Source organism: Colossoma macropomum, unplaced genomic scaffold (genome assembly GCF_904425465.1).
Source record: "Colossoma macropomum unplaced genomic scaffold, Colossoma_macropomum, whole genome shotgun sequence".
Taxonomy (NCBI): domain Eukaryota; kingdom Metazoa; phylum Chordata; class Actinopteri; order Characiformes; family Serrasalmidae; genus Colossoma; species Colossoma macropomum.
Genome location: NW_023494794.1, coordinates 13651563 through 13677127, shown reverse-complemented (window position 1 = coordinate 13677127; position 25565 = coordinate 13651563). Strand labels below are relative to the sequence as shown.

At 37.4% G+C, this 25565-nt stretch overlaps 3 protein-coding genes across 10 annotated transcripts in view; 2 read left to right on the top strand and 1 right to left on the bottom strand.

Annotated features, from left to right (window-relative positions):
* The window catches only part of fer (fer (fps/fes related) tyrosine kinase), a 39456-nt gene extending 29851 nt beyond the window's left edge, over positions 1-9605 (bottom strand). For all 4 annotated transcript variants that reach the window (XR_005007742.1, XM_036580297.1, XM_036580298.1 and 1 more), the window contains exons 1-5: positions 9473-9605; positions 3642-3920; positions 2383-2556; positions 2202-2301; positions 53-236 (exon numbers count right to left, since the gene is read on the bottom strand). Coding sequence is in view for 3 of the 4 variants with exons in the window: in XM_036580297.1 (XP_036436190.1) it covers positions 53-236; positions 2202-2301; positions 2383-2556; positions 3642-3851 (668 nt within the window). In the remaining variant the exon portion in view is untranslated. The remainder of the gene's footprint in view (positions 1-52; positions 237-2201; positions 2302-2382; positions 2557-3641; positions 3921-9472) is intronic.
* A 740-nt stretch (positions 9606-10345) lies between these two features.
* Positions 10346-12834, top strand: atp6v1g1 (ATPase H+ transporting V1 subunit G1). The gene is made up of 3 exons (XM_036580296.1): positions 10346-10549; positions 11541-11641; positions 12220-12834. Exons 1-3 carry the CDS (start codon positions 10468-10470, stop codon positions 12391-12393), a joined length of 357 nt encoding a protein of 118 aa, XP_036436189.1. The 5' UTR covers positions 10346-10467; the 3' UTR covers positions 12394-12834.
* A 442-nt stretch (positions 12835-13276) lies between these two features.
* Positions 13277-25075, top strand: slc31a1 (solute carrier family 31 member 1). 5 transcript variants are annotated; one of them, XM_036580290.1, is made up of 5 exons: positions 13277-13367; positions 20595-20715; positions 21038-21110; positions 23062-23230; positions 24869-25075. In XM_036580290.1, the coding sequence occupies exons 2-5, from the start codon at positions 20599-20601 to the stop codon at positions 25068-25070; spliced, it is 561 nt and encodes a 186-aa protein (XP_036436183.1). In that variant the 5' UTR covers positions 13277-13367; positions 20595-20598; the 3' UTR covers positions 25071-25075. The 5 variants fall into 5 exon arrangements, with proteins under 5 accessions (XP_036436183.1, XP_036436184.1, XP_036436180.1 ...); XM_036580291.1 differs by lacking the exon at positions 13277-13367 and adding an exon at positions 14149-14310 and having other exon boundaries at positions 21074-21110; XM_036580287.1 differs by lacking the exon at positions 13277-13367 and adding an exon at positions 14150-14310.
* Positions 25076-25565: the final 490 nt, after the last annotated feature.

Sequence of the window (25565 nt, the reverse complement as noted above, 5' to 3'; positions counted from 1 at the left end):
ATTTATAGTACACCATGCAAAGTCGTCACTTTTAGCTAGATAATTGACTTACAGAGCGCTGACCATCTCCTCCTGCATCTTCTGGAGCGAGTCAAGCAGCAGGGGCAGTGCACTCTCGTGGTAATGCTCCTGGTGCAGCTGTGCGCTGCGCACCGCCAGCACATACTGGTTGTGCAGGTTGTGCAGCTTCATGGTGGCTTTGTCATAGCGCTCGCGTGCCTTCTCTGGCTCCCTGCCTAAGGAAGGGACCAGGCAAGGTAATGACCGCATTTTAAGGCTAGTATTTACTGTACCCTCCAAGAGAAATTCGTCATTTTGCTTCCTAACTAGATGGATAGATTTTATTAAATTTATTAAATTCTTCTATTGCAGCAGTACAAAGCACAGTAAAGAGCAAAACAAGAGCAAAGTAAAGTATTGCCATACACTAGTTATAGGCGCATAAGCAGAAAGTAAAGATAAATAATAAAATATACTAAAACAATAAAAATAATGTGCAGTACAATAATGAGAAGTAAATTGCATAAATACTATGAAGTTGACAATGCAGTGGTGCATGTCCTCTCCAGCGCATGAACTAGTGACTATGTACTGTAATGATAACCTACGTTCACAGTTGTGCAATATGACATTTATGGATGCATAAACAAAGTGACAGTGCAATGTACAATATCCGTGGACAAATAAACAAAGTGCAATACGAAATATGTATAAATATATAATCAAAGTGGCAGTGCATAGTAATATGAGTGGAGAGATGTAATGTAATGTCCAGCTGGTGCCCAATGAGCCTGTTCTGTCAGTGGCTCAGTAGACAATAATGACCTAGCACAGTGACAAAGTCACTCTCAATCTGGGAGCAACACAGCTTCACCAGCAGAGCAGCGCTGCCAGAGCAGGAGGGCGTTAAGTGCCTTGCCCAAGGGCACAACCAGGTATAGTTAGTCAGTCGTGAGTACCTTCCGGATAATAGCTTATCTCTCCTACCACTAGTATACCAGTCACCCCACCTGTTGAAAAGCACACTCTCTTGTTTGATGGATTCAAAATGGTGGGGAGATACTGTGATGTCTGGTTAATGTCTATTTATCCTCAAACCTGAGGACAGTCAGGCTGACAAAATTTTAGTGGCAGATGCTTTCCTAGGTTACAGGAACACACTAGCATCATTCAACTCCAAATCTGCTGCATATTTATAGTTGATTTTCACAGAAAGTTTCATGTGTTTTCCTGTACTTAGAAAAGAACAGAAAACAGTGTCTTGAACAAAATGTACTTATAACAGAAGCCATTGGGCAGTTGCTGAATTCTGTGAAAAAAGCTTTAAACCACTTTACATGGCCAAACCTACATGGACCCCCCCCCATCTAAATTAGTGGTTTAGCTCTTTCAACTACACCCTTTGCTATCAGTTGCATAAAATAAAATATTCAGCTACACACTCTACATAGATAAACACTGACAGTAGAATGGGTCTTACTAAAGGACTCAGTGACTTTTTAACATGACACAGTAATAGGGTGCCACCAATCCAAGTCAATTCATCAAATTACTGCCCTGCTAGAGATACCATGGCAAGGGCTGTTATTTTTAAAGCAGACAGATAAGGGTGCTGCTCGTGCCACTATGTCTCTTCCAGTGAGCTCTCATTTGCTCTCTTTAAAGTGAAACACTAAATGTTTAAATCTAAGCATCAGTAACCTAACCAGCTACCTGTGGAACTGCTGGGAACAGAGGTAATTCTGTAATAAAGACATAGCTGCTTGAAAAAATACTTCAATTACTTCAGTGAATGGTATTTATGTGCAACCAGTTTGTGCCTGTGAAAACTACACCCACACCTCCACACCGGTAATGTTTTACCACAAATGCTTCCCTCAGTAAAACTAATTATATCCCTGAAAGAACAAATCATACAGATTTCCTCATTTAAAAATTCCTGAAGAACAGACAGAAGAATTCATGAAAGTGTTCTACAAAAACATGTATTGCATTTAATATTTATTGATGCATTTCAGTAAGTGTCCATTGGCTTCTATTATAAATGGGTTTTGAATCAACAAGTTTTCTGTTCTTTTCTAAGTACAGCAAAATGCACTGAAGGAGAATGGAGTATTCCATTAACAAGTGGATAAAAGAAATACAATAGTTCTAGGGCTCGAGTACAAGAGTTTACAGAGGTAGATAAAGGGAGACCTTACCTTTAACAACTGCTTCCTTGTATTTCTCTTTGGCACTATGAGCATCCTTACTTAATTGTCTGTAGGTACCCTTCAGCTTCTCAAGATCAGTTTTTGTAACCTAGAAACAATAAAATCAAGCTGCACTAATCAATGGTTTCAAAGACTACTAGCTCAATGTTAAGGTTGGTGCTAGACTTGCCTTATTTAATTCAAACTCGATCTGCTGATGGACGCTCTGATAGCTCCGCTTCACCTGCTGCTTGTCTTTGATCATCATGGTGAGGCGGTGCAGCGGGCCAGAGTTCAGTTCCTCAGCATGAGACTTCATGATCTTACTCAGCTGCTCTGTCTGCTGTACCATGTGAGCCCACGACTGAGAGCAACAAGGAAACACTGAACTGTTTACTTTATAATAATTTTCAGACAACCTGTCACAAACATTTTCTGATCACTGCATTTTTTGCTTTCTGTATTAGTCTGAGAGGCAGGATCAGAGATTCAAGTACAGTTTTATGCAAAACTATTAAAAACAAACAAAAGATTTCTACAAATCTTTATATGTGATTATAAAAATAAAATAGTAATCGTGGTGTATCCAAATCTTGGACACACTTCCAACTGTAAAGTCAGAACTTAAACTCGTTAAGCCATAATTGACTCATAAGGACAGAATATGCAGGTCAAATGGTCAATAGTTAGCTGCAGATATTGTGTTTAATTTTCTCACTTTACAAAACACCAAAATGTGTCATTTGCCCAGGGATGCCCAATGTTGTGTGTACAACTTTAGTTCATTTTAGCCTTCCATAGAATATAAACAGATATGATCAAAACTATGCTTCTAATTTAACACTTTAATACTGACAAACACAGGAGCAGACTGAAAACAAGGCTAAGTAGCAATGATGTGTCTCAACTAAAGTCCTTTCCCACACCACTCTGCTTCTGAGTGTGTTATGCTAGGTGGGCTTGAGGAAGAGGGTTAACAGTTCTTTTTAAGAAGATGCCCTTAATGAGTCTCAGCAGTATAACCCAACCTTTCTCTTGATGAAAAAAACAGTGCCTTAGTTGGTTGCCCTAATTTTAGAACTGCTAAACATCAAACCAAACATTCACAGATTAACAAATAAAATATACATTCTGTATATTATCCATGCTCACATAAAACCATATTTATGTATCTATGCCCTGCCCATAAATGCATTCTTTTGTGGCTACCATTGAAACCAAACTACCAAAGTTGAAAAAGCTGGCAGAAATCTTATTCAGCTTTATCATAAATGGTAGCAAACTCAAAATAAATATCATTTTAACAACAGTTGCCAACCTTTAGTAATTTATCATTTTTGCCATAGTTGTGTTCTTGTTCAATCTTGCAGCAGTACCTGCGAAAGAATGCATTTGTTGGCAGAGCACTGATACGTCAATTAGGCAGTCCCAAGGAAACACCGTAGTTACCTTGGAGACGGTGCTGATGTAGTGGATCTGGGAGGAGTTGTCATGCTTGTCCACCTGCTGGCAAATGTTGAGCAGGAGCGAGGCGTACTCCTTGTCACTCTTCACACGAAGTGTCATGAACCGCTTTACTGTCTCCAGCAGCTTCAGCTCCCAGTCCTGCAGCTTGATCAGGCCCTCGTGGGAGTTCCGCAAGTCCTGGCCGAACCCCATTTCGGTTGCAAGGCGAACAGTTTGTCTGTCACTCACCAGGGTGCAACCCTCAGGTCTGCATTTCTCGTGCTGCAAGGTTTGGGGTTAAAAGAGATAGAAGTTGAAAGGATACTCCATTTAAACAATGAATAAAAGTTGATCTTGGCAGTTAGCACAATATCAAATACTGAAGAGGCAGTTTCACCCAAAATGCCAACATGGATAAAAATAACTGACATTTGCAGATCCGTTACAAACTTTAAAGGAGACCATGCACCACTAACTTTCAGGCTCTGTTGATTTTTCCCCTACTACTGCTAGCCATATTAGCTTTTTTATTTGTATTATACCTTTGTGCTTATCTCTAATAATTAATTATTACAGATTATTTAGCCAAAAATTCGAAGAAACAATAACCTGTAAATCTACAGGTTTCAGAATGAATCTTGTAAGTCCATCTTTTGCTCTCATAATTTTCAGCCTCTCTTTACTCCATTCATCAATGGGACCACCACTGAGCAGGTATAATTTAATGACTAACACAACTGTGAGTGGTATTACTGAAAAGTGAAAGCATTTAGGAACCACAGCAACTCGGCCACAAAGTGGCAGACCATGCATTTAGGAACCACAGCAACTCGGCCACAAAGTGGCAGACCAGAGCAGGGTCACCGAGTGCTGAGGCGCATAGTGCATAAAAGTCACCTACGCTCTGTTGATTCAATAACTGTAGAGTTCCAAAACTCCTCTAGCATTAACATCAGAACAAAAACCACGCACCAGGAGCTTCAAGTCATGGGTTTCCATGGCCAAGCAGCTGCATGCAAGCCTTACTTCACCTAGTACAATGCCAAGCTTTGGATGGAGTGGTGTAAAGCACTCCGCCACTGAAGCAGTGGAAATGTATTCTGTGGAGTGACATATCACACTTGATCAGTGTGATGGATGAATCTGGGTTTGGTAATCCCAGGAGAACTGCACTGTGCCAACTGTTGTTTTTCAAGGATTGGCCTAGGTCCCTTACTTCTAGTAAAGAGAAATCGTAATAATTCAGGATACAAAGACTCTGGACAACTGTATGCTTCTAACTTGGGGAAAAGTTTGGGGAAGGTCCTTTTCTGTTCTAGCATGACTCTGCCCCAGTGCACAAAGCAAGGTCCATAAAGGCATTGTTGGGTGAGTTTGGTATGGAAGAACTTGACTGGTCCGCACAGAGCCCTGACCTTAACCCCATCAAACACCTTTGGGATGAACTAGAAAGGAGGTCGCAAGCCAGGCCCTCTTGTCCAACATAAGTGTCTGACCTCACAAATTCTCTTCTGCATGAATGGGTAAAAATTTCCACAGACATACTCCACAGTCTTGTAGAAAGCCTTCCCAGAAGAGTGGAAGCTGTTATCCCTGCAAAGGTGACCAACTGCATATTAATGCCTATGGTTTTAGAATGGGATGTCATAAAAGCTCCTGTAGGTGTAATGTGTAGGTGTTCCAATACTTTTGTCCATATAGTGTAGGGGTACCTAATAAAGTAACCAGTATATACTTGGTAACCAGTACCAAGTATATATCATGCAGGAAAGGTTGCATTTTTCACCAGATGACCAGTAGCATACTTCAGAACCAAAATTCAGAATCAGCATCACTTCATTTCACCAAGTATGTTACATATACAAGGAATTACATAAAATTAAGAATACAATAAATAGAATAAAGAATAATGAATAATAAAGAGAAGATAAAGAGAAGTCTGAATATCTGTACATTCGTGTTTGAAAATACCTATACATATGAAGGTGTGATGACAGAATGATATGAATATTTGCAGAACTTTAACATCTGTACAGTTGTGCAAAATTTATTTTTTGCGCTTCTATCGTAGTATATTTATCAATGGCTATCTGGAGAGGAAACAGAAAACGAGTTGAGGGGAGAAGGCAATGTGAAGAGTGACAAACAGACTCCACTCATGAAGTGGCCATCAGGGCAATGCACCAAATATGGTCTATTTCTACCACAGTCCTATTTGCAAGTAGGCCCCATACAAATCAGCAAGGAAAATACCAATAAAGCCTTCATAAACATAAAGTGAGCATGTGGTCTTCACAGCTAGGTCAAAAGAAAGATGTGCATCTTCTGTGCTAGGAAGCAGTGTGCAGGCTGAAGGCTTAAAGAACGATGTCACTAACAGCCACCTGCGGGGGGGAAAAGTACTCGGTAGCCTAGTATGAAGTATTTACCTAGTATTAGCCCCATATGTATTGTATTTAGCAAAGATGTCATGCTCTCAGTGACTATTTTAAAAAGCCCTAATATGAAACATAAAATCAAGACTACTACATTTTCTAAGGTCAATTTAAAAAATCATTATTATCAATAAAGCCCCAAAAAGCTCATTAACTGTCTTCTGCTCCTCTGTCTCATGCAAAAAACAGACAGGTAACAGTAGTGTCACAGAGAACAAGAAAGACAGACCCTTTCAAAAAATCCATTTGCTGACCAATCTTTGAACCACCAGTGTTAGCCATAAACTCATTTCCATTTACAATCAATTTACCGGATCAGCAAACAAAGACTGATAGCTACAAAGGGTAGAATTACTAGTGACCACACAGTAAAAGACTATCACAATACTGTGATTTTTAAAAATCTGTGATATGCCAAGTATTGCAGTATTATAAAATTTATACTTTTGCTTTCAAATTATGCCTCCAAAAGAAAACTTTACTCTATCCAATGAGACTTACACTTTTTTAATCTCATTTTTTATCACACTTCAGTCTTTTTTGAAGCAAAATAGAACTGTGAAGTACAATATTAAAGCAATATTAAAAAACCTTTATCAAATTTTGCAGATTTTGTATTTGCTAATTTGATTCACAGTGGTTGGCGAATGTAGCATTAGAAGCCTTGCCTAAGGACTCTTTAACATTAGTGTAGTTTGGTCCTGATTCCTGCCTGGACAAAGAATCGAACCAAAAGGACACTCATTGGAAGTCAGACACACTAACAATGACAAAAAGATATAGCATCACAAGGCAAAAACAATACTTGGGCCTCTTTGAGTCAACCCAAAATATCACTCATTTTTTGCATTGATTTTTTATACTACCCTTACTGACTACTGTGAAGTCTTGCCTGTTTCCCTTTCCCTTGCATGAATCGGCATATTAAAACTTGTGCCTAACAAGCCACCTAAAACAGTGAAATGAGAGGGAGAGCTGACATCAGAGCAGGGGTGGGCGAACACACGATAGGTATCACAATGGTTTATTTTCTCAGGTTTGATAAGTTGGAACAGCCAAAAATAACCGGGGGAGTCACATTTAAAGAATAAAATACAATCAATACAATGATTATGAATACAATACGTCTCACACAGAGTGCTGCACTATAACCAAATAAACAGCCTAAATAAGCTCACTTTGTAATGAAACACGCAGATTGCCAGTGTTCTTTAAGGACCAACTGTGTGCTAAGAAAGCCTATTGTGACATACTTTATCACAATAACGAGACCTGACTGAGCAAACTGGTTCAATCGTAGATGTCTAAGCAGACAAAGCACTGAACGCTAAAGAAGTTGACAAGACAAAGCACCTACAGAATTAGAAAAGAAACCTGATATCTGTTTGTGGTAGCCACTGTGCTTTAAGAACATGACCTCTCCCTTCTTTTCAGCTTAAAGAGGACAATTTTGGCTTACACATTTAAATTGGTAAATATGACAATTTGGGCCTATGCCTAAATAATTACACTGGTAAAATATTAGAGAGGTACAAAAGTAGGCTCACTTAAAATAGCTTAAATTCTAACAAAAAAGCAGCTAACTACAGAAATATATCGGTTGTGTAAAAACACAGGTGAAACGTATGCAGTGGTTATCCAGAGTACAATCTAATGGAAACGCTACAGTAATAATATAATAAAACAAACAAAACAAACACACAGTGCCACCAAAACAAAAGCACAACAGAACAAAACTCTTGGGACACAATTTTCCAGCTTTGACCTAATGTATGCTCGCAAATATCAGACTCTCAAACGACACAGCACACCTGCAATCTTAGACCACATTGAATTCAATACATAAAGGCTTTACTGCACATTGTGTACACTGCACAGCTTCTCAATTTCAGTTTTATAATCCTCCCTCACCCATAACACAATTAGAGTGGTTAGGCATACATCAGTAGGAAATTACCTCAACAAGGATTTGCTGTGTGCTACAGAACAGCTCTGTGGAAGGAACCGCTGCTCAAATGGCACTTCTGAGCAGGACTGGGTATGGAATGTCCTTACTCTGTATTAGACTCTGAGGCTGGACTCATGGACAACAATAACTTATGTAAAGAAAGGCTCCTCCAGAGCTCTTTTGTTTCAAGCTCTTTGACATTTCCTAGCATGTACAGACCTGAACAAAAATGTGCTGATATTTTAGGCTTTTCTCTGCAATGCAGACTGAAAAACAAAAGCCAAGATTTATTGTGATGAGTAAACTAAAGTGGAACATCTACTGTTTTATATATATATATATATATATATATATATATATATATATATATATATATATATATATACATATACATATGTATACATATACATATATATATATATATATATATATATACACACACATATACACACACACATATATATATATATATATATAGTTTTTGTGGGGGGGGGTTTTTGGAGTAGTAGTAGTGACTATTATCAAACGTATGTATCTGAGGACAAACCTGTCACAGTTTTATGTTAAACAAGCTGCATCTTTCAGGCATATAAGTGCAAGTTTCATTAATTACTGAAATTATATCGCTAAAACAGCATTATATTAATTATATTTTCACGCAGTTTGCTTTTGATGCATCTTATGTGGGCATTTTTATGTGTTTATACATTTACGTCAGCAGGGTAGTAGCACACAAGCCAAATGTGATGACCATTACTCTTCATTGTAATAAAGCAATGTTTAGTTAGTATACCTTTCAGTACATTCGTGGCCAATTAACAGAATAAACCCGCACTGTAGGTACTATGGGCACGCAGCCTCTTGTATACTTATCCTACCACAGGGGTAGAAAACAGTAAAAACCCTCTTGACTTCATAGTGTAAAAGATTAAACGCATGATGCGATGAAAATAACTGGCGTTTTGGTCATGCAAAACTTCGTGCGATTTACGAAGCATTGCCCAGGAATGAACTGATTAATTAAAAAAGATTAATAATCTAAGCGAAGTTTTCTAAGAAAGGTGACAAAAGTGACTGTCGGACGGACAGCCTCCAAAAGCTCTGCTTCGCTTAAAATGAATGTGAATTCCAGTTTAAGTAACAATCACCTTTGACATGGTGCGTAAAGTATTTCCACGAGCTTTGCCAATAGTTCATATACACTATAGTGCAAATTAATTGGTTGCTTTTACTAAAAAATATGACGTTACTCGGTTCTTTCAGTACTTCGCTAACATTAGCTAGCTAGCTAGCTGACTAACTATGTAGCACTCCTCCTTGTGTTGTGTGGCCTTTCCATTTGGAAAAACAGTCAAACGGTGGCAAAAGTACAGGTACGCTAGATTTACACCAACACAAATACATTGTCGTATGATTAAATAGTTATTCAGTAAAATACTTAACCGACTTACTTAATTTATGTATTGTGCTGTTTCTCCGTGTTTCCTGATTCCTTGATATTCCTCTTTTCTTTTGCTCGGTTGCCGGAGTTGGGATTCGGGAGGGGTTTCCGCTCAGGATTGCTGAGCTCCCCAGCCTGGATCATGACGTTTACAGCACTTACCCAAGGCCCCTGACTGCGTCTGCTTCTGTTTCTGAGAGTGTGATGTGCGAAGACACTGCTGCTCATGGATTGAATAACGTCATGGCTGCATGATAACAATTACAACACATTGTATATTTTATACTGTGGGATAGAATTCGTCTCACAAATAGGTAGAGTGCTTAGTATGAGGCTACGTTCAAATCAAACCATTTGTATACAAAAAATGGGTTTGATTGAGTCAGATTACCCTCAATGTAGGGCCAACTGTTTGGAAAGGTGGATTGTAGGTGACATGTTTAGGCATTAACACAATAACTGAGAAAATTAGGTTCTGACATCTATGTAGTGTAGGGTCTTTTACGTACATGGTTTTCTGTCTTATTGTGTTGCTAGACTTGGAATGCACAAGGATGTGGATAGTCTTCCTCAATTTCTCAAAGACTACAAACAAAATTCCAGCTGCTGTGCCTCCCCCCTCCCTTACTTCCTTAATGCTGCTTTGAGATACCTGGACTGAATGATGGTTGGTACTTTGAAAAATGTTTATTGTATTATTATTATTATTTATTTTATTTATTTATTTATTTTTTGCTGTAGAAATAAAAAAAAAATCAAAAAGACTTTTAGAAGAATGGGTATTAATACTGGTATATGGATACTAGTCTTGGTATTATTTGGTAAACTCTCTAAAATATAACCAAGGGAAGAATAGGACCCATCACGTGGTTTTACACAAGCGCAGTAACGTGACGCACCGTCAGCTGATCTCTGGCTCTAATTCTGGCAGTTGACCTTCGCTGCGGAATACAGCGCTGAAATTTGTGCATTTGTCTTTATTCGCGAAGCAGATATTTTTTAACTATGGCAAGCCAGTCTCAGGGCATTCAGCAGTTGTTACAAGCTGAAAAACGGGCTGCGGAAAAGGTCGCCGAAGCCCGTAAACGTAAGTTGTGTTTTTGCTATTGATGTCATACATTGGAGTTGAATAGACGAGGGAACATGGCTAGCTGGCTGTCTGCCTGGCCATTAAAATAGCAAGTCACAACGATATCTACTGCTCTTACTTTGATAACGAGTTGAGGTAGACACTTAATATTAAACAGACATGTAACAAATGAATGGTTGTAATCGAGATGAAATACCGCAGTCCCGGCTGTGCAGTATTTCTCTGAAATAACAAACAAGCATAGCATTTCGTTAGCTAAACGTATAGCTAGCGAGCTAGTTGTAACAATATCCCAGCAGTAAGTTAGTGCAGATCGCTTGTCAACCACCGGTCGTTCGTCCTGCATACAAACAAAGACGCGACAAGACATTTTGTTAAATTATTAGCTAGTGTACATGTGAATAGGAAATGTGAAGGTTCATTCTACGAAAGCCTCGAGAGGGAGAAAGATGAAACTGAATGAAGTCTTTCATCTCGCTGAACCAGATTGAAGCAGTACTGCATTACCAAATATTATTTGGATTTCAGTTGGGTTCTCCTTTGTGAATTATTTGTTTATTTGTTTTTTGGGGGGGAAAGAAATGTAGGCTGGAATTTAAATATTCACTTTAGAATGTTTCACTCTTGTGTGATCGGTTGCACAGTAGTGAGATGCTAAATGATTGTTACACTTTTTCTGCAGACTGGCTGATCATCAGTTTCTCATTGTATTTATTGTAATGTACTTGATATATTTGAATCATTAGTTTTATTTACAAAAGGATCTTCACAAAACAGAGTAAGGTTTTCCGTACTGAAGGCATTGACTCATAGGTGGCATTGACTCAGTTCCGTTTACATTCCTCTATTTCTGCTTTTGCCTTCAGACTTTTCTTACATGCAAGAGAAGAAATTCCATAAGCAAGCCACATTATTTTAGATAAGACTGTCATTTTCTTCTTTCCTCATCTGCTTTATATGTAATATGACACTTTTTTTTCATCTTCAGGTAAGAACAGACGCCTAAAGCAAGCCAAGGAGGAGGCTCAAGCAGAGATTGAACAGTACCGTCTGCAGAGGGAAAAAGAGTTCAAGACCAAGGAGGCTGCGGTGAGACCTAGTTAGAGACTAAAATTAAGAATTTTATTAAAACCATTCAGCCTTCCAGAATTCAGACCTTTTTAGCATAATTCTGAACAACATTTTTTCAGCTATTACACGAATGCTTGAAAAAGTGTTTTTAACTAGGAATAAAGGAATTTATGACCTTCAGTATTATTTCCGTTGAAGTGACTCTCCCAAAGTGGACCACAGCAGACACCAATACAATATGTGTCATATTCCGAAAGGAAGAATAAAGTCAGGACAGGTTAAGGTAAATGTATATACTTTAGGAGGATTCATCATTATCATAATCTATATAACTATTCTGAGCTGTTTCACACTCAGCATGTAGAGGCATTTCATCCACTGTTATCAAATGTATAGTGGAAATTTCCTGTCAGAGTGAAACACTGTATGTATGAGTGGTCAGACATCAACTGTAAGCTTAATTTTCTAGCTGTGACTTTACTAAAGTGGTATGTTTGTTTATCCACAGCCATTTAAGTTGAGTGAACAGGTGTCCAATCCTGTTGTGGGTGTCAGTCAATGTTGTTTAATATATTAATAAGGAGGTGTGTTTTTAGGCCCTGGGTTCTCATGGTAACTCTGCTGTGGAGGTTGACAAAGAGACTCTGGACAAGATGAGCCGCATCCAGAAAAGTTACCAGCAAAATCGGGAAGCTGTGCTGAACAACCTATTGAAGATGGTGTGTGACATCAAGCCAGAGATCCACGCCAATTACCGTGTTGCTGGATAAATATGTCTCTGCCATTTTCAGCATAACATTGAAAACACAAGTAACACTGAGATAAAAACTGGCATTGTACAGCCATTAAGATGTTACAGCCCCATTAACAGAGCCATACATGTATTAGAGCTGAACCAGTGCACACTCGTTGATTCCCTTTGTGAATGATACTTGTGTGTGTATCTCTGCATCTTGCTATACAAAGTGTTGTTTATTTATAAATAATCAAAATGCAATTGTTTTGTTTGACCACTGCATAAAACTGGACATCTGATTGCTTTTTTTCTGTGGCCCATTTTGTGTGACAAATCTATATTGTCGAGGAGTATAATTTTTGTCGGTTTTCCTCTGTGGCTTTGTGTTCTGATCTTGATGTGTAGCTGATATTCTGATGTTTGCACCAGCTGTGAAAATACATGAAATTGTATTAAATTGTTGTGTATACAAGGACTTATTAAGGTTGTCTTTTATTACTTTTCACCACTTCTAAGCAGCACACTTTTGCCTTTCTTTGCTTTACAGTGAAGCACATCTGTCTATCCCAAAACACATCAACACTTTTATTTTCTACTTAAAAACTAGTTCAGTTCAAAACACCAGAAAAGGAGATGGAACCAGCTTCCGTTGATCTATTGAAGGGTATGGTCATTGAAGGGTGGTTTGCAGCTAATGAGGTGGCCAATTTCAAATTCAAAAAAACATTTTTTCTATAGCTTATAATAATAATAATAATAATATAATATTTCTAATAAGGAATCTCGAATTTCTTCAGTAAAACACACGGAATGCACGTGTTTGATGTTCTCTATAGTTTATGGTGTGAAATCAAGTAAATCAAATTTAGTTTTGTTTTTGAGTTCCACTTTGTATTGCACACTAACAGGAGGAAACTGCAGCTACGACACAACTGCCATGTGGCCAAAAACCGGCTCTGATGTGGCACTGGAGTGAACTTTATAGGATTGCATCACGCGACTTCAAACGTAAGTGAGTGAATTGTGAGACTATTGAGTTTTTACGTGTACTTCTTGAAGAATAAGTGTGGAATAAAAAATTAAGTCGTTAATTTTGTATATTTTGCCTTATTGTTGTATTAAAATATCAAGTGGATATTATGTCCAGAATTGCCTATGAAAAATTACTGTTGAAGAACAGAAAGAAATTTGAGTCACTAGGTAATGCGGAACCTCATCGACTTTAGAAATTTTGTAAAACAGCATTCAGAGTATTCATAATTTCTGTTTTGACTAATAGTACATGTCTACAGACAAATATGCATATTAGGTATCAAACGTTCTTTTAGCAGCTGGTAAATTAAAAACACTTTTTTTTGATGTCATGCATTTCGCCACAGTAGAGCAGGCAATGCAGAACTACTGATAAATGTTTCATTTTATTGCACATTGAACGAACCAACAATTAAAGCCTTGTAGTAGAGTAGCGTAATATTGTGAGAGAGACACTGAGAGAAAAAAATGATTTTTTTTTATTATTATTTGGTAGGGGGTCTAAATATTTCTACACATCACCCAAACAAACTTTTGCTATAACGTAACGTAGTTTCCTTCACTAATTCTACAGCGGTAATGTTAAGGTTGTTTGGGACAACAGAATTAGCATTAAATATCAATAATAGGAAGGTGCTGTGCTGAAATTTTGACATTTCTATTTTTTTTCCATTGTTTGTTTTTTAGTAAACAGACGACTATTACAAGAGCAGGACTTTTATTGAAGAAGTTTTTCTCAGTTAAGGACACATTTTGTAGCTGGCTTCTTTTACGCCATGTTACGTGACATTTTTTAGCACTTTGCGGCGCTGTTTGCCACATCGCAGGGAGTACGCTACTGATTCTTCAAAATATATGATTTGAATTTGAAATAAATAAATACTAACAGCCTGACGAAGGATACGGCGGGGGACGTACGGTAAGTGACTGTTGAACTGATATCGATTAGTTACCTATCAAATCTAAGGAACGTTTTTTTTTGGAGCAATGCTTCCGTTGTTTGACCTCTGTAAGTTACATTGCTGTTTGGAAGAGCACAGCTCAACAAACGATTTCTGACGTTGACTTGCTACCTGGCAATTTAGGTAAGGGTAAGTAATGTGTGACATCGTTTTTCAGTGACAGCTATGATGTATAATTTGTCATAGAAAACTGGCAGGAGCACTCACATTTTGACAGCACTTTAAAGTTCAAGAAGCTTAGCTAACATCATGTTTAATCAAACTCCGCTGTGCAATCTGGCAGAGATTGAGGTAACAGCCTCCAGCTTTGACTAGTCAGTTAGCATAATTGTCTTGAAGGCATAATTGTAATATTGGTTATTTCTCTTTGTAAAAGTTAGTCAGGGCTCATTTGCTCGCAGTTCAGGCGACCTGACAGTCACACACATACATATGTACACATATAAATTACTTATGCTATGTAATATTCTGCATTGCATGCCTCAGTCTCATTGGTTTGTGGGGTTTTTAACAATTTTTAAGAACGAATTTTTAAAAATCATTTTCGACCATTAATATTTTCTCAAATACCACACAATATCACACAATCGTTGGTAATCACTATGGCGTTCAACAAATTCTAACTGCTAGCCTTTGATCTAGAGGCTAATAAATACACCTTTGGTGCTAGCTAGAATAACACTAATCTCAATTAGTCAACCCCTCGCCCAGTGTTTCAGAATTTATTTCCACCTTTAAGATACATCATAAGCAGGGTTTTTCTAGTCTTTAAACTAGAAAACCTCACTTTAGAGGCTGGTAGACATATTTACAGCAGGGTTAGCAATGGTTACATTTTTTAATATTGGCCGTAGTGTCCCTTTAAGTGAGCTATAACACGCTATATTTTATTTATGTGTCTTGAACTACACAGAAGCTGCACAAATAGAGAGCATTTTGGTTTCCTAAAATAATTTGAGGAAAATTGTACATTGTTACAATGTAGGCAGTCAGATCAATGCCTAATGTGCTACAGCCACTGAAAAATAGAGGAAGCAAAACATAATATGTTCGGAATGTGCTCTCATGAAAGTACTTACATCTAAGAAATACTCATAAAACAAATCGGCCTAAATGTGCAGTAGGTTGTATTAAGGGCTGGGCAATATAACAATATATATTGTAATTGTGATAAATTATGTCACAATACAATACAGTATGCTTTTCTGAACATATTGTGGATGTAGTCAGTACTTGTAGAAAACTGACCAACTGCATGTTTCATTATAAAGAGAGCAAAATTAGTCCCATTTAACTATATTTAGTGCAACACAGTGTGCCAAATATGGAATAAAAATCAATGTATTTGCAGATTTTCATATATTTTTTTTATATGCAGCTCCACAGGTTCTTTTTTTCTCTGTTCCAACTGATCAGATGCCTGAAAAAATAAATATTGTGACATATCCATGTATTGTGAAAATTTCTTGAAGCATCACAATATTAAATGTTTGCCATATGTCCCACCACTACTTCTAGTGAATTACTGTTTACCACTGATGCTTTGGGAATAACGTCAATACAAAAAGATAAGAGTTTTAAATTGTAAGGAGGAGTCATTTTTGTAATTGATTTTTTTAACGAGATGTAAGAGTCACTTTAAAAGTTCATTAACAGAGTTGCCCAGTTTGCTTGTCCTAGAATACAAACACGTGTTAAATGTTTGCTTTTTCAAAACCACAGATGTTCTAAATAAGAAGGATATAGAGAAAGAAAACTGTTAAATGTTCAGCGCTGTCACATGGTTCAGTTTACTTGTCTGTGGTCAGTGTACAGTTGTGCAGCTTCATGTGCTGTATATCATGCATGTTATATACATAAAGGGTGTTTTTGTTTCACTTCTAACACACCAATTAAGAAATTGTCCTGAAGTTGCTTTTATTTGGCTTTGTGTGGGAAGAATGCGGATTAGAGCAACAGTACTTGTCTCTTTGAGGTCCAGTGATAGATTTTAACCATCTGTACTGTGTTCTTTCGGCTTTTGGCTATGTTAACATTACAGTCCACTTCAATAAAGGATGCTTTTGAAAACTATTAGAGGTATATTTGCTTATACTTGTTTTGCTTTGCACTGTACTTAAACCCTAACCAGAATAATTCAGCAAAGTAAAGAAACAGACAAAATAACTGCAAGTGTATACTTTGCTCAGGTAGCCTGTGTCTGATGCATAAGTAAGTAAATCAGACCATTTCTGCAAATCAAACTGTTTTTTGAGTTGTTGTGGTCATTGGTCCAACCTGATTAGTAAATTAGGATTAAATTTAAGGCTGTTGAAGTGTTTTGTAGCTGTGTTATTAAATCCCTGAGCTTATTTTGGAAGACTAGATTAACGGCCATGAAGTTTAAGCTCCATGGCACTTACCAGTTGGATTACATTGAAGCTCGGCAAATAAAAATACTTGTTCTAGATTTTCTGTATGAGGATCCAAAAACAACCTCCTGCCAACTCAGATTAATAAGTGGGACATGTAATGAATAGACTCTAAATTTTGACCTTAGCTAAATGCAAAACAGAAGGGCATTCTAACTCGATGCTAGAATTGTTTGAGATTGTGAAATTCCAGATTTGACTGAGTTGTTTGAGTCTTTACTTCGGGTTTAAAATGTTGCTCTTTGTACCTCATCTCAAACTCTCTTTGTACTTCATTTTTAACTCTGCTACATTAAAACAGTCTAGTTAACCCAGGGTAGAAATACTGACTGAAAACTGAAAGGGGGGGGAGCAGCAGATTAGTTCACTCTCTAGAGTAGTGGTGGGTGAAATGCATAAAATTTACTGTCATGATATTTTGTAAATGTATTATGGTATTAGATTATATTTAATTTGTGTTAATAAAGTTAGTGAGACCATTAGTCCTGGGTACTGGTACTCTATGCAAGCCTGAAAAAACAAGCCTGGCTTATTTTGATTGGACGGTTTTGATCTTTTCTGCTCTAAAATTGCACCAAAAGAAATCTTGCACATTTCCAAAAGGAAAATTGGTACGTATTAGTTTTTGTGAATTTTGAACAATCTGAAGCACCTAGTAAATTGCCTACTTTACACACACAAAAACACGTGTATATATAATGTCGGTACACATAATATCCAGAACCTGACATTTTACCCAGCACTGGTCTAAACTAAATGTTTAATGGTGAAGCCATGGCGTGTTTGCCCTGATGTGTTCTGTCCACAATTTCATAATTAATAATCTGCATCCACAGAGATTTTTAAATTTTCTAGTTGTCTATGCAGCACTATGTATCAAATGATTGTACAAATCATAATGAATTCTGTACTGTGAGCAGTGAATATAGTGACTTATTTTAACTAATCATTTTTTAAACATTTTTTTCATATGCGAATCACCTCATGGACCTGGTTTGCGAATAAAAGTTTAGCAGGCTGAAGATTCCACACAATGGAATGCTATTTGTACTTTACAAGTTTTGGTGCTTCATAAGAGAGGTGTTTTGCGTCAGTGAAACTGTGTGTTCTTGTTTGTGTTCTGCAAAATCAGTTATTTTTGGAATGTGGAGTGTCCCATTGCATCATGTTAAACTTTTTCCATGTTTTCTTTTCAACTGCCATGAAAGATGAAACAGATATGCACATTCAAACAGCAAATAATCAAAAAGTGTTTTAATGCTGTACTAGAAACTGTTCAGCTCAGGACCCATTTTTAGGCATAGTATCACAGAGAATGATATTAAATTGTTAAATTGAGAATGATATTAAATTGTATGAATGATATTAAATTGTCAATTGCAGTTATATGTTAACTGAGATCAGATCAGTGCTACTCCAACTGCTGCACGTAGCACAATCCAGGTCTTACAATGAGGCCCTATTTAATTACTTATGAGCACAAAGGTCTCTGCATGTGATCATAAAGAGTAATGTTTGACACATTCCCCAGAACAGTGGGGTATTTTAGAAATATAATAGCCCATAATAAAGTCAAAGTTTAAGATAAAATTGTTAATGCCATTATATTTTGTGGGTGGTGTTATTTATGGGCAGGTGTAATCTTTTGTTTTTTCTTCAATAAAATTATTATTATTAATATTATTTTAGTAATAATATTTTTCAGATTATTGTTAAATATCCTCCATAGAGTAATGTAATATTGAACATTCAGTTCAACATTGCAGAAAGACCTATTGGATTTAAGGAAGTGAATCCACCTCGAATAGACTATCATTACCACGTTTGGGAAACGCTGTTTTATAAAAAGAAGATCAGAATCAGCAGCCAGTTTAGAGGCTTTGTCTGAGAAGAAAATAAATAAATGAGCACAGACCCCAGAAAGGACTAAGAAAGTTAAGTTATGGGACAGAAGAGATCTTCAGGCTTGATTAACATCGTTCTATTGTTTTTGGCAGTGTAACATAGCTAAGTGTGATCTAAAAGAGGAAGAGATTTATTAGATGCCATGACAAGTTGTGGACTGGGAGTGGATAAAGCCTTGTAATTGGCTCATTATCTGCTGTAGAAATTTAAAGCCAGGAGAAAGATCACATGAGGAGCTCAGTCATGAGAGATCAGCTTAGTGTATTCAGCCATATTCGCTACATTTACTCTACTTCTGAGAGCCATTATCTAAATTACCTTTTCATGCCCTCACTGAACTTAATTTGAGTGTGTAAGACACTGAGGAGAGCTGTTGTTATTATTAGTAGTAGTATTATTACTATTATTATTGTTATTATTGTTATTATTATTATTATTATTATTATATAGTTATATTGACAGGAAGTCTTGTAAAGTCAGTTTCCTTTTAAAAATTTAAAGGAGAGCCGATTTAAGGTAGTTTGCTTCAGTACACTGTAAAAACTAAAAGTGCAACATTGCAGAAGTTGTTTTGACATGTTTACTTGAGGCTGGAATTGATGTAAAATATTACCTTTGTTCATCTAAACTAAGATGTTGCTTTGCATTGTTTCATTTAAAGTATTTATCTGAATTGAATAAAACCAGTTAAATTGCTTGTTACATATTAAGTAATTAAATAAATTATGTTTTACAGTGCAGTGTGATGCCAAAGTCATGGATTCAGAAGTGTATAAGGTTGAAATGATTTCAAAATATTATATTTAAAAAATGAACACTTGAAACAGCATTGAAATGTACAACTTATCTGTAATAAGAGACTCCTTATTTTCTTTCAAGGGTCTCTGTCCCTGTCTTTTGTGGAAACCGCTGTCAGTGATCAAAATTCATCAGTCACCTGGCTGCATCCTATCTACTTTTGAATTGTTTATAGCTCAGTTTCACTTTTAAAGATTACTATTTTTGCACAAGAACATTCTGTTTTCACAGTCTTTTTAAAATTAAATGTGTATTTGAACAATGCTTGAGATTGACTAACAGCGGAGTTTCTCAGAGCCAGGCAACGTTAGGTTGATGTAGGATTGATTCTGGATCTTTACATTGCCGCTCTGTCAAGGCTGGTCGTCTCTGCCATGCAGTCTGTCCCCCAGGCTATATCAGGCCTTTCGCAAAATGTATTTTATTGCCACATTAGGACTTTAATTGTTTTATACATAGCCATGTATTAGATTATAGAGACAATGGTCTCTGAGTCTGTCGCCTGGGGTTACAGGTGGATTCAATTAGTGAGGGGCCTTCTGCACTGAAAATTGAAGGAAGTGTTTTTGCAGAATTTCTTCTTTAAAATGTTTTGCTTCAACACTTTTTGCTCATAAGCATCTTATGTGTACTGTGTTTACCTATGTTGCATCAGCCAATAATAATGTAAATAAGTCAAACTGGCATCAGCTTGTGTTCGTCTAAAAACTAAAGACCAAAGGGCCATGTCAGGCTCTGGCAGTCAACCATGTAGGACATCAGTATGGTGCTGAGGGCAGACCGTGGCGATTAGTTTGCCTCCTTCACAGGCTTATGTCACTGTTAAGCAGACAGTCCACCAGGTGCGCTTAACTATAAAGGAAAGCAGTTGAGCTAAATAAACATTGTTCAGTTTAGCAGAAGCAGCACATGGATATTTCAAAATTTTCCAGGATTTGCTGTGGAATATCAAACTTACGTAGTCTCAGTATGGGACTCCAAACGATTTCATAATAAGCTTAAAGTACTCACCCTCTTAGTTCTTTTTATTTTCACTGTTGTACTTCTTACACATAAAATTTGTATGAAAGTCTACAGAGTAATGTCATATTGGTTTAATATCTTCATCTTTATCGTTTCATGTGTAGGAAGATGGAAGGGTTACATGCTCACCATGACCAAGGCACCATGCCTTCCGCAGTCACTGACCCTCACGCAGACCACACAGTGGACCATGGCTCAGGCTCTGGAGGCCATGAAGGCATGATGGTCAGTAGATGCTGCGTTGCAGTCATGGTGATATAGGAAGTATCATCAGAGTGAACTGCTATAGATTTGCCTATATGTTATGTTATTTCATCAATAATAGATACCATAAAAACAACTAGTCTTTACTAAAAGAAATGTTACTATGAAAACATATTGGTAAACTGTTTAACAGTCTGGAACAGTATAGCTTTTGTTTTATAGTAGCAGCTGAAGGGTCTACTGGAAAGCATTAAGACAGTCAAAACATTTATTTTCTATTGATTTTTTCTTAACATTTAGAAGTCACCTACATTGTTACTAATATTCATGTCTTTTCTTGTAGCATATGACATTTTACTTTGGTTACAAACATGTACAGCTGCTGTTTGCTGGGCTAGTCATCAACACACCTGGAGGTGAGTCTGAATCATTATATATTATTGTATGGTTAAAAGAACACGGAAGTTTACTTAGGGCTGTTGGAGAAAAATTTGGTAGGAAAATGAAGCCCATTGCAGCCTCTTTATCTGAAAAAGATAAAAAGTGTTTTCAAACTGCTTGGTGTCTTAAGAGAGTTAACTGTTTAGAAGGACCTTGTGAACCTCACTTCTGTCTCTCTCGCACTCTCTTAACTGGCTTGGGCATGGGTAGTGCATAGTAGTTTAGCATTAGTCAAAAAATTGGTAACGCAATTTTCCAAGTAAATGTTGTTAGTAAAAAATATATATTATTGAAAGATTTCAAATATATTTTTAATGTTAAAATCCTCATTGATGAATGAATTTATGGAATATTTTCACCACTTTTTCTCGTATTATTTTGCCATTGCCCACATGATCTGCTGATGCCGTCAGTATTTTTTCTATCAGCACATGTGTAAGCAAGATTTGTTGTGATGCAGGGGTGCACATTAACTCCTTTGTTAACTACCAGATTTTTTGGGTGGTTTTGAGTAGGGAAACTAGTAAACTGTACTGGACACTGACCCACCAGGACCAGAGTTGTGCACTAGTAATTAGGGCTGCTTGATTATGGCAGAAATCATATACACAATTATTTTAGTCAGTATTGAGATCAGGATTATTTAACATGATTACTCACTGACTTTGGAAATATTTTAAAGTAATTTCTTAACAGATTGAATTTCAGATGATTAAGATGAATTGTCTTGTGGTGCAGACACCACTGTGCAACAAATCTTGCACAGTATTTGTTGCTCATCCGACTTCTTGACCTTGTTTACACCTGTTCACTTCATGTGACTAGTATCTGGATTATATCCTGATAAGATTTTAGCCACATGCATTTCACTTGGTAGTCAAATGCGTCTGAAATCCGAATGCTGTGTGGGACGGAATATGCAAATCCGCTCATTACGCCACAACCAAATACCATTGTCTGTCCATATTACTGTTAAGCATTTTATTTCATCCAGTCCCCCACCATGTGCGTCCTCCATGATTATCTTCCTTATAGACATGGATCCCATGCCCAGTGACGTATTGCATGGGGAGGAGTAGTACTCGGAGGAGTTTTGGTTGTTAAATGTGTCTTGGAGAGACCAATGCATTTACACTGCTTTAACAAGTGGCTCAAATGCATCTCAGACCACCTCCTAAAGTGGTTTGAGCAATCAGATTTGTATCTGTTTTGAATATGTCTTGGATGCTTTACCACTTGCATTTTTATGTGGCTTGGCCTTATCTAGATATAATCCTAGTACTCAAGATGCATGAAGTGACCAGGTGTAAACAGTGTCCTTAAAACTAAGTTTTTCCAAACAGCTGAATTGGTTTTACCTTTCTAGTTGGCCAAAGGCTCTCTTTCTGTCATCTTGGCTTGAGCTGAACTAAACGTGCCACAGCTGGGCTGAGAGTGAATTTGGGCTTTTAGGGAGGAGTGAAAGCACACTGCTGTAAAGGAAAGGGGTGCGCTGGATTTATAACACAAGACAAAACAAGAGCATCATTGTGAACAACACAATTGTGATATCTTGATTATCTTGTTTTCTTAATAGTTGGAAGCCAAAATTGTAATTGAAAATAAAATGTAATTAATCACCCAGCCCTAGTAGTAATTGTTTTTGTCATATGATTAGTATTTACATGCATCCATCCATTTGTACTAAGTATAGTGAGGAGAGAGGCTGTGACAGTGGGGATTAAATTCTTAGGTGGAGCATTAACCATTTGTAAGGATTAGTTTGAGCTGTTACCAAGATTACAAGGAAACAAATCTTGAATAGGTGGAAGGCTTACCACAGAGCAGCATGCTTGAGCAAGGTATTGAGTTGTGGTCTCCATGAAGATACTGATACTTAATTCTGGAAACCGACTTTCATACACTTTCTTCTGACCTTTCTTTCAGAGATGGTAGGAGCCTGTGTTGGGGTGTTTTTGTTGGCTGCGTTCTATGAGGGACTGAAGATTGGTCGGGAGGTCCTGCTGAGGCGCAACCAAGTCAATGTGCGCTATAACTCCATGCCAGTGCCAGGTGCTGATGGCACTGTACTCATGGAGACTCACAAAACAGTTGGGTGAGTGGCTAGAGAGAGGCATCACACACTAAAACACACTAGTTAATGATACAGACAGGTGAAAAATTAAAGGAAAAACAAAAAAGAGTGTCTTAGCAAGTCTTTGGGCCAGAACAGCTTCCGAGCCATTCTTCCAATCTTCCAAACATATTCCAACAGCTGTTTTGATGGTGGTGGATAGTGTTGTTTTACAGGTTCAAACTCTCCCAAAGATCTTCATTTGGGTTGAGATCCGGTGACTTTGAAGGCCAGAGCAGTTGAGTTACGTATTTGTAATACACCCTGTGGATGGGGCCATTGTCATCCTAGAAATGTCCACTCCCATCAAGAACATTAATCAGAACATTAATTTGTAGTGAGTGATCCCTCCACCTAAAGGGATAAGATGACCCAATCCATGCGAGGAAAATGCCCCCCCACAGCATAGCAGTCAGCATTCCTCCTCATTGTAGACGACAAGCCTTTAGGCCTGTACTCTTCTCTTAGATTGTGCCACACATGCACTTAACCACTTTTCATGAATATGGTGAAGGGGTTATGATATCACACTTTTTATTTATTTATTTTTTTTTAAACATCTCTGTTGATCATAGTCTGTTTGTTTTTTTTGTTTTTTTGCACCACAGGTCTATCAGATGAGTATTCTTCTTTCTAATGAGGGGTTTATGCACTGCAACCCTACTATAGTATTTCTCTCTATGAGTTTACAGCTTGCATTAATATGCTGTTCCTGTTCGAATCATATCTGGATAAACTTTTGTCAGATTATATTTATACCTCATTAAAATGCATCTGAACTTTGACCAGATGAGATTCGATTGTACTTTCCCACATAAAGGCATGTCAACATATACATCATTTGTTTTACTTTTGCTTACTTTTTTTTTTTTTTGCTTGTTTTTTTTTTGTTACAAGTGGACAAGCTTGGCCTGGATGCTTTCATCGGCCCAGAGTGCATGAAGGCACTTCTTTTGGGGCTAACTTGCATATCCTCAATGTTTCGTTGTTTGTTTTCTCACCTGCAAATCGTAATTGTAAATGGATGACTCATTCCACTCATTTACACTTATATTAAATGCGTTTCTGTTCACCTCTAAATGTGGTTTAAGTAATCTGATTGCTTACAATACAACCTGGGGGTGTTTACACCTGGCTTTTCAAGTGGTCAAGTGTAATCCAGACGTGATCTGATAACCATAAACGCATGTTAATGCAAAATGACGTTTTTTAGTCATCTGAGAAACAATTGCGTGTCTGTTTTTCCTTACATATTACGCTATTGCAGCAGCATCAATCATTAAATATGGACTTTCTACCACATTTTCCAACCCTGTTTACCAATGCCTTTCACATACATCTAAATGCAGATGTTACTTTAGTCACTTTTCCTATTCATTATATTACTCTACTCATTAACTCAAGGTTTGCCTTTGTCATCCCTAATACTCAAGTTATTATTAAACCTAACTTTGTTCTGTTAAATCAGCGCTTTCCCAGTAAATGGCTTCAAAATACACTAGGCATAATGGTCGGTAAAGATTAGCTTTTTGCAAATGTGGATTCTTCCGTAGTGTGACTTGCTCTCTTACCTGCCTTGCTGCCCTATTAAACACCCTCCGTGTTTCCCCTTTCTTTTAGCCAACGAATGCTGAGCTTGGCACACATGTTCCAGACAATACTACATGTCATCCAGGTGGTGGTCAGCTACTTCCTAATGCTGGTGTTCATGACCTACAATGGCTACCTCTGCATCGCTGTGGCAGCGGGAGCTGGAGTGGGCTACTTTTTGTTCAGCTGGAAGAAAGCAGTAGTGGTAGACATTACAGAACACTGTCATTAACCTTCCAGTTGGCTATGTCCTCTTTTTTCCCCCACACAAACACATATACATGCCATTTGAAAATATGAAAAACAGAAACACACCCTATATTTAATTCAGAACCAACATTGTGTGATCTCTGCCAGAGTCAGCAGTGTTAGAGCGATATTATTTATCATGCTCAAGATTGGTGATAGGCCCCTTAGTGGCAAATGTCATTTTACAAACTTTTTTCTTCTTCTTTGTTAGTTTTATTCAAAAGCCAACATGTCATAGCCCCCCTAAAGTCCACTCAGGCTGGCATCATTTTGCTCTCAGTATCGTTCCCTTTCAATCATTGTATCTTTGGTTACTCCTTCATTTATACACCATTCCTCTCTGTGGGTGCCATGAGAAGTGTGTGCACAGCTTTACAGTCTACCTCCTAGTTTATGTTACACACACTATTTGAAAGGCTATGACTGTCATTTGTTCTGCACTACATAATCCACTCCACACAAATTACAGGCCCTTGTC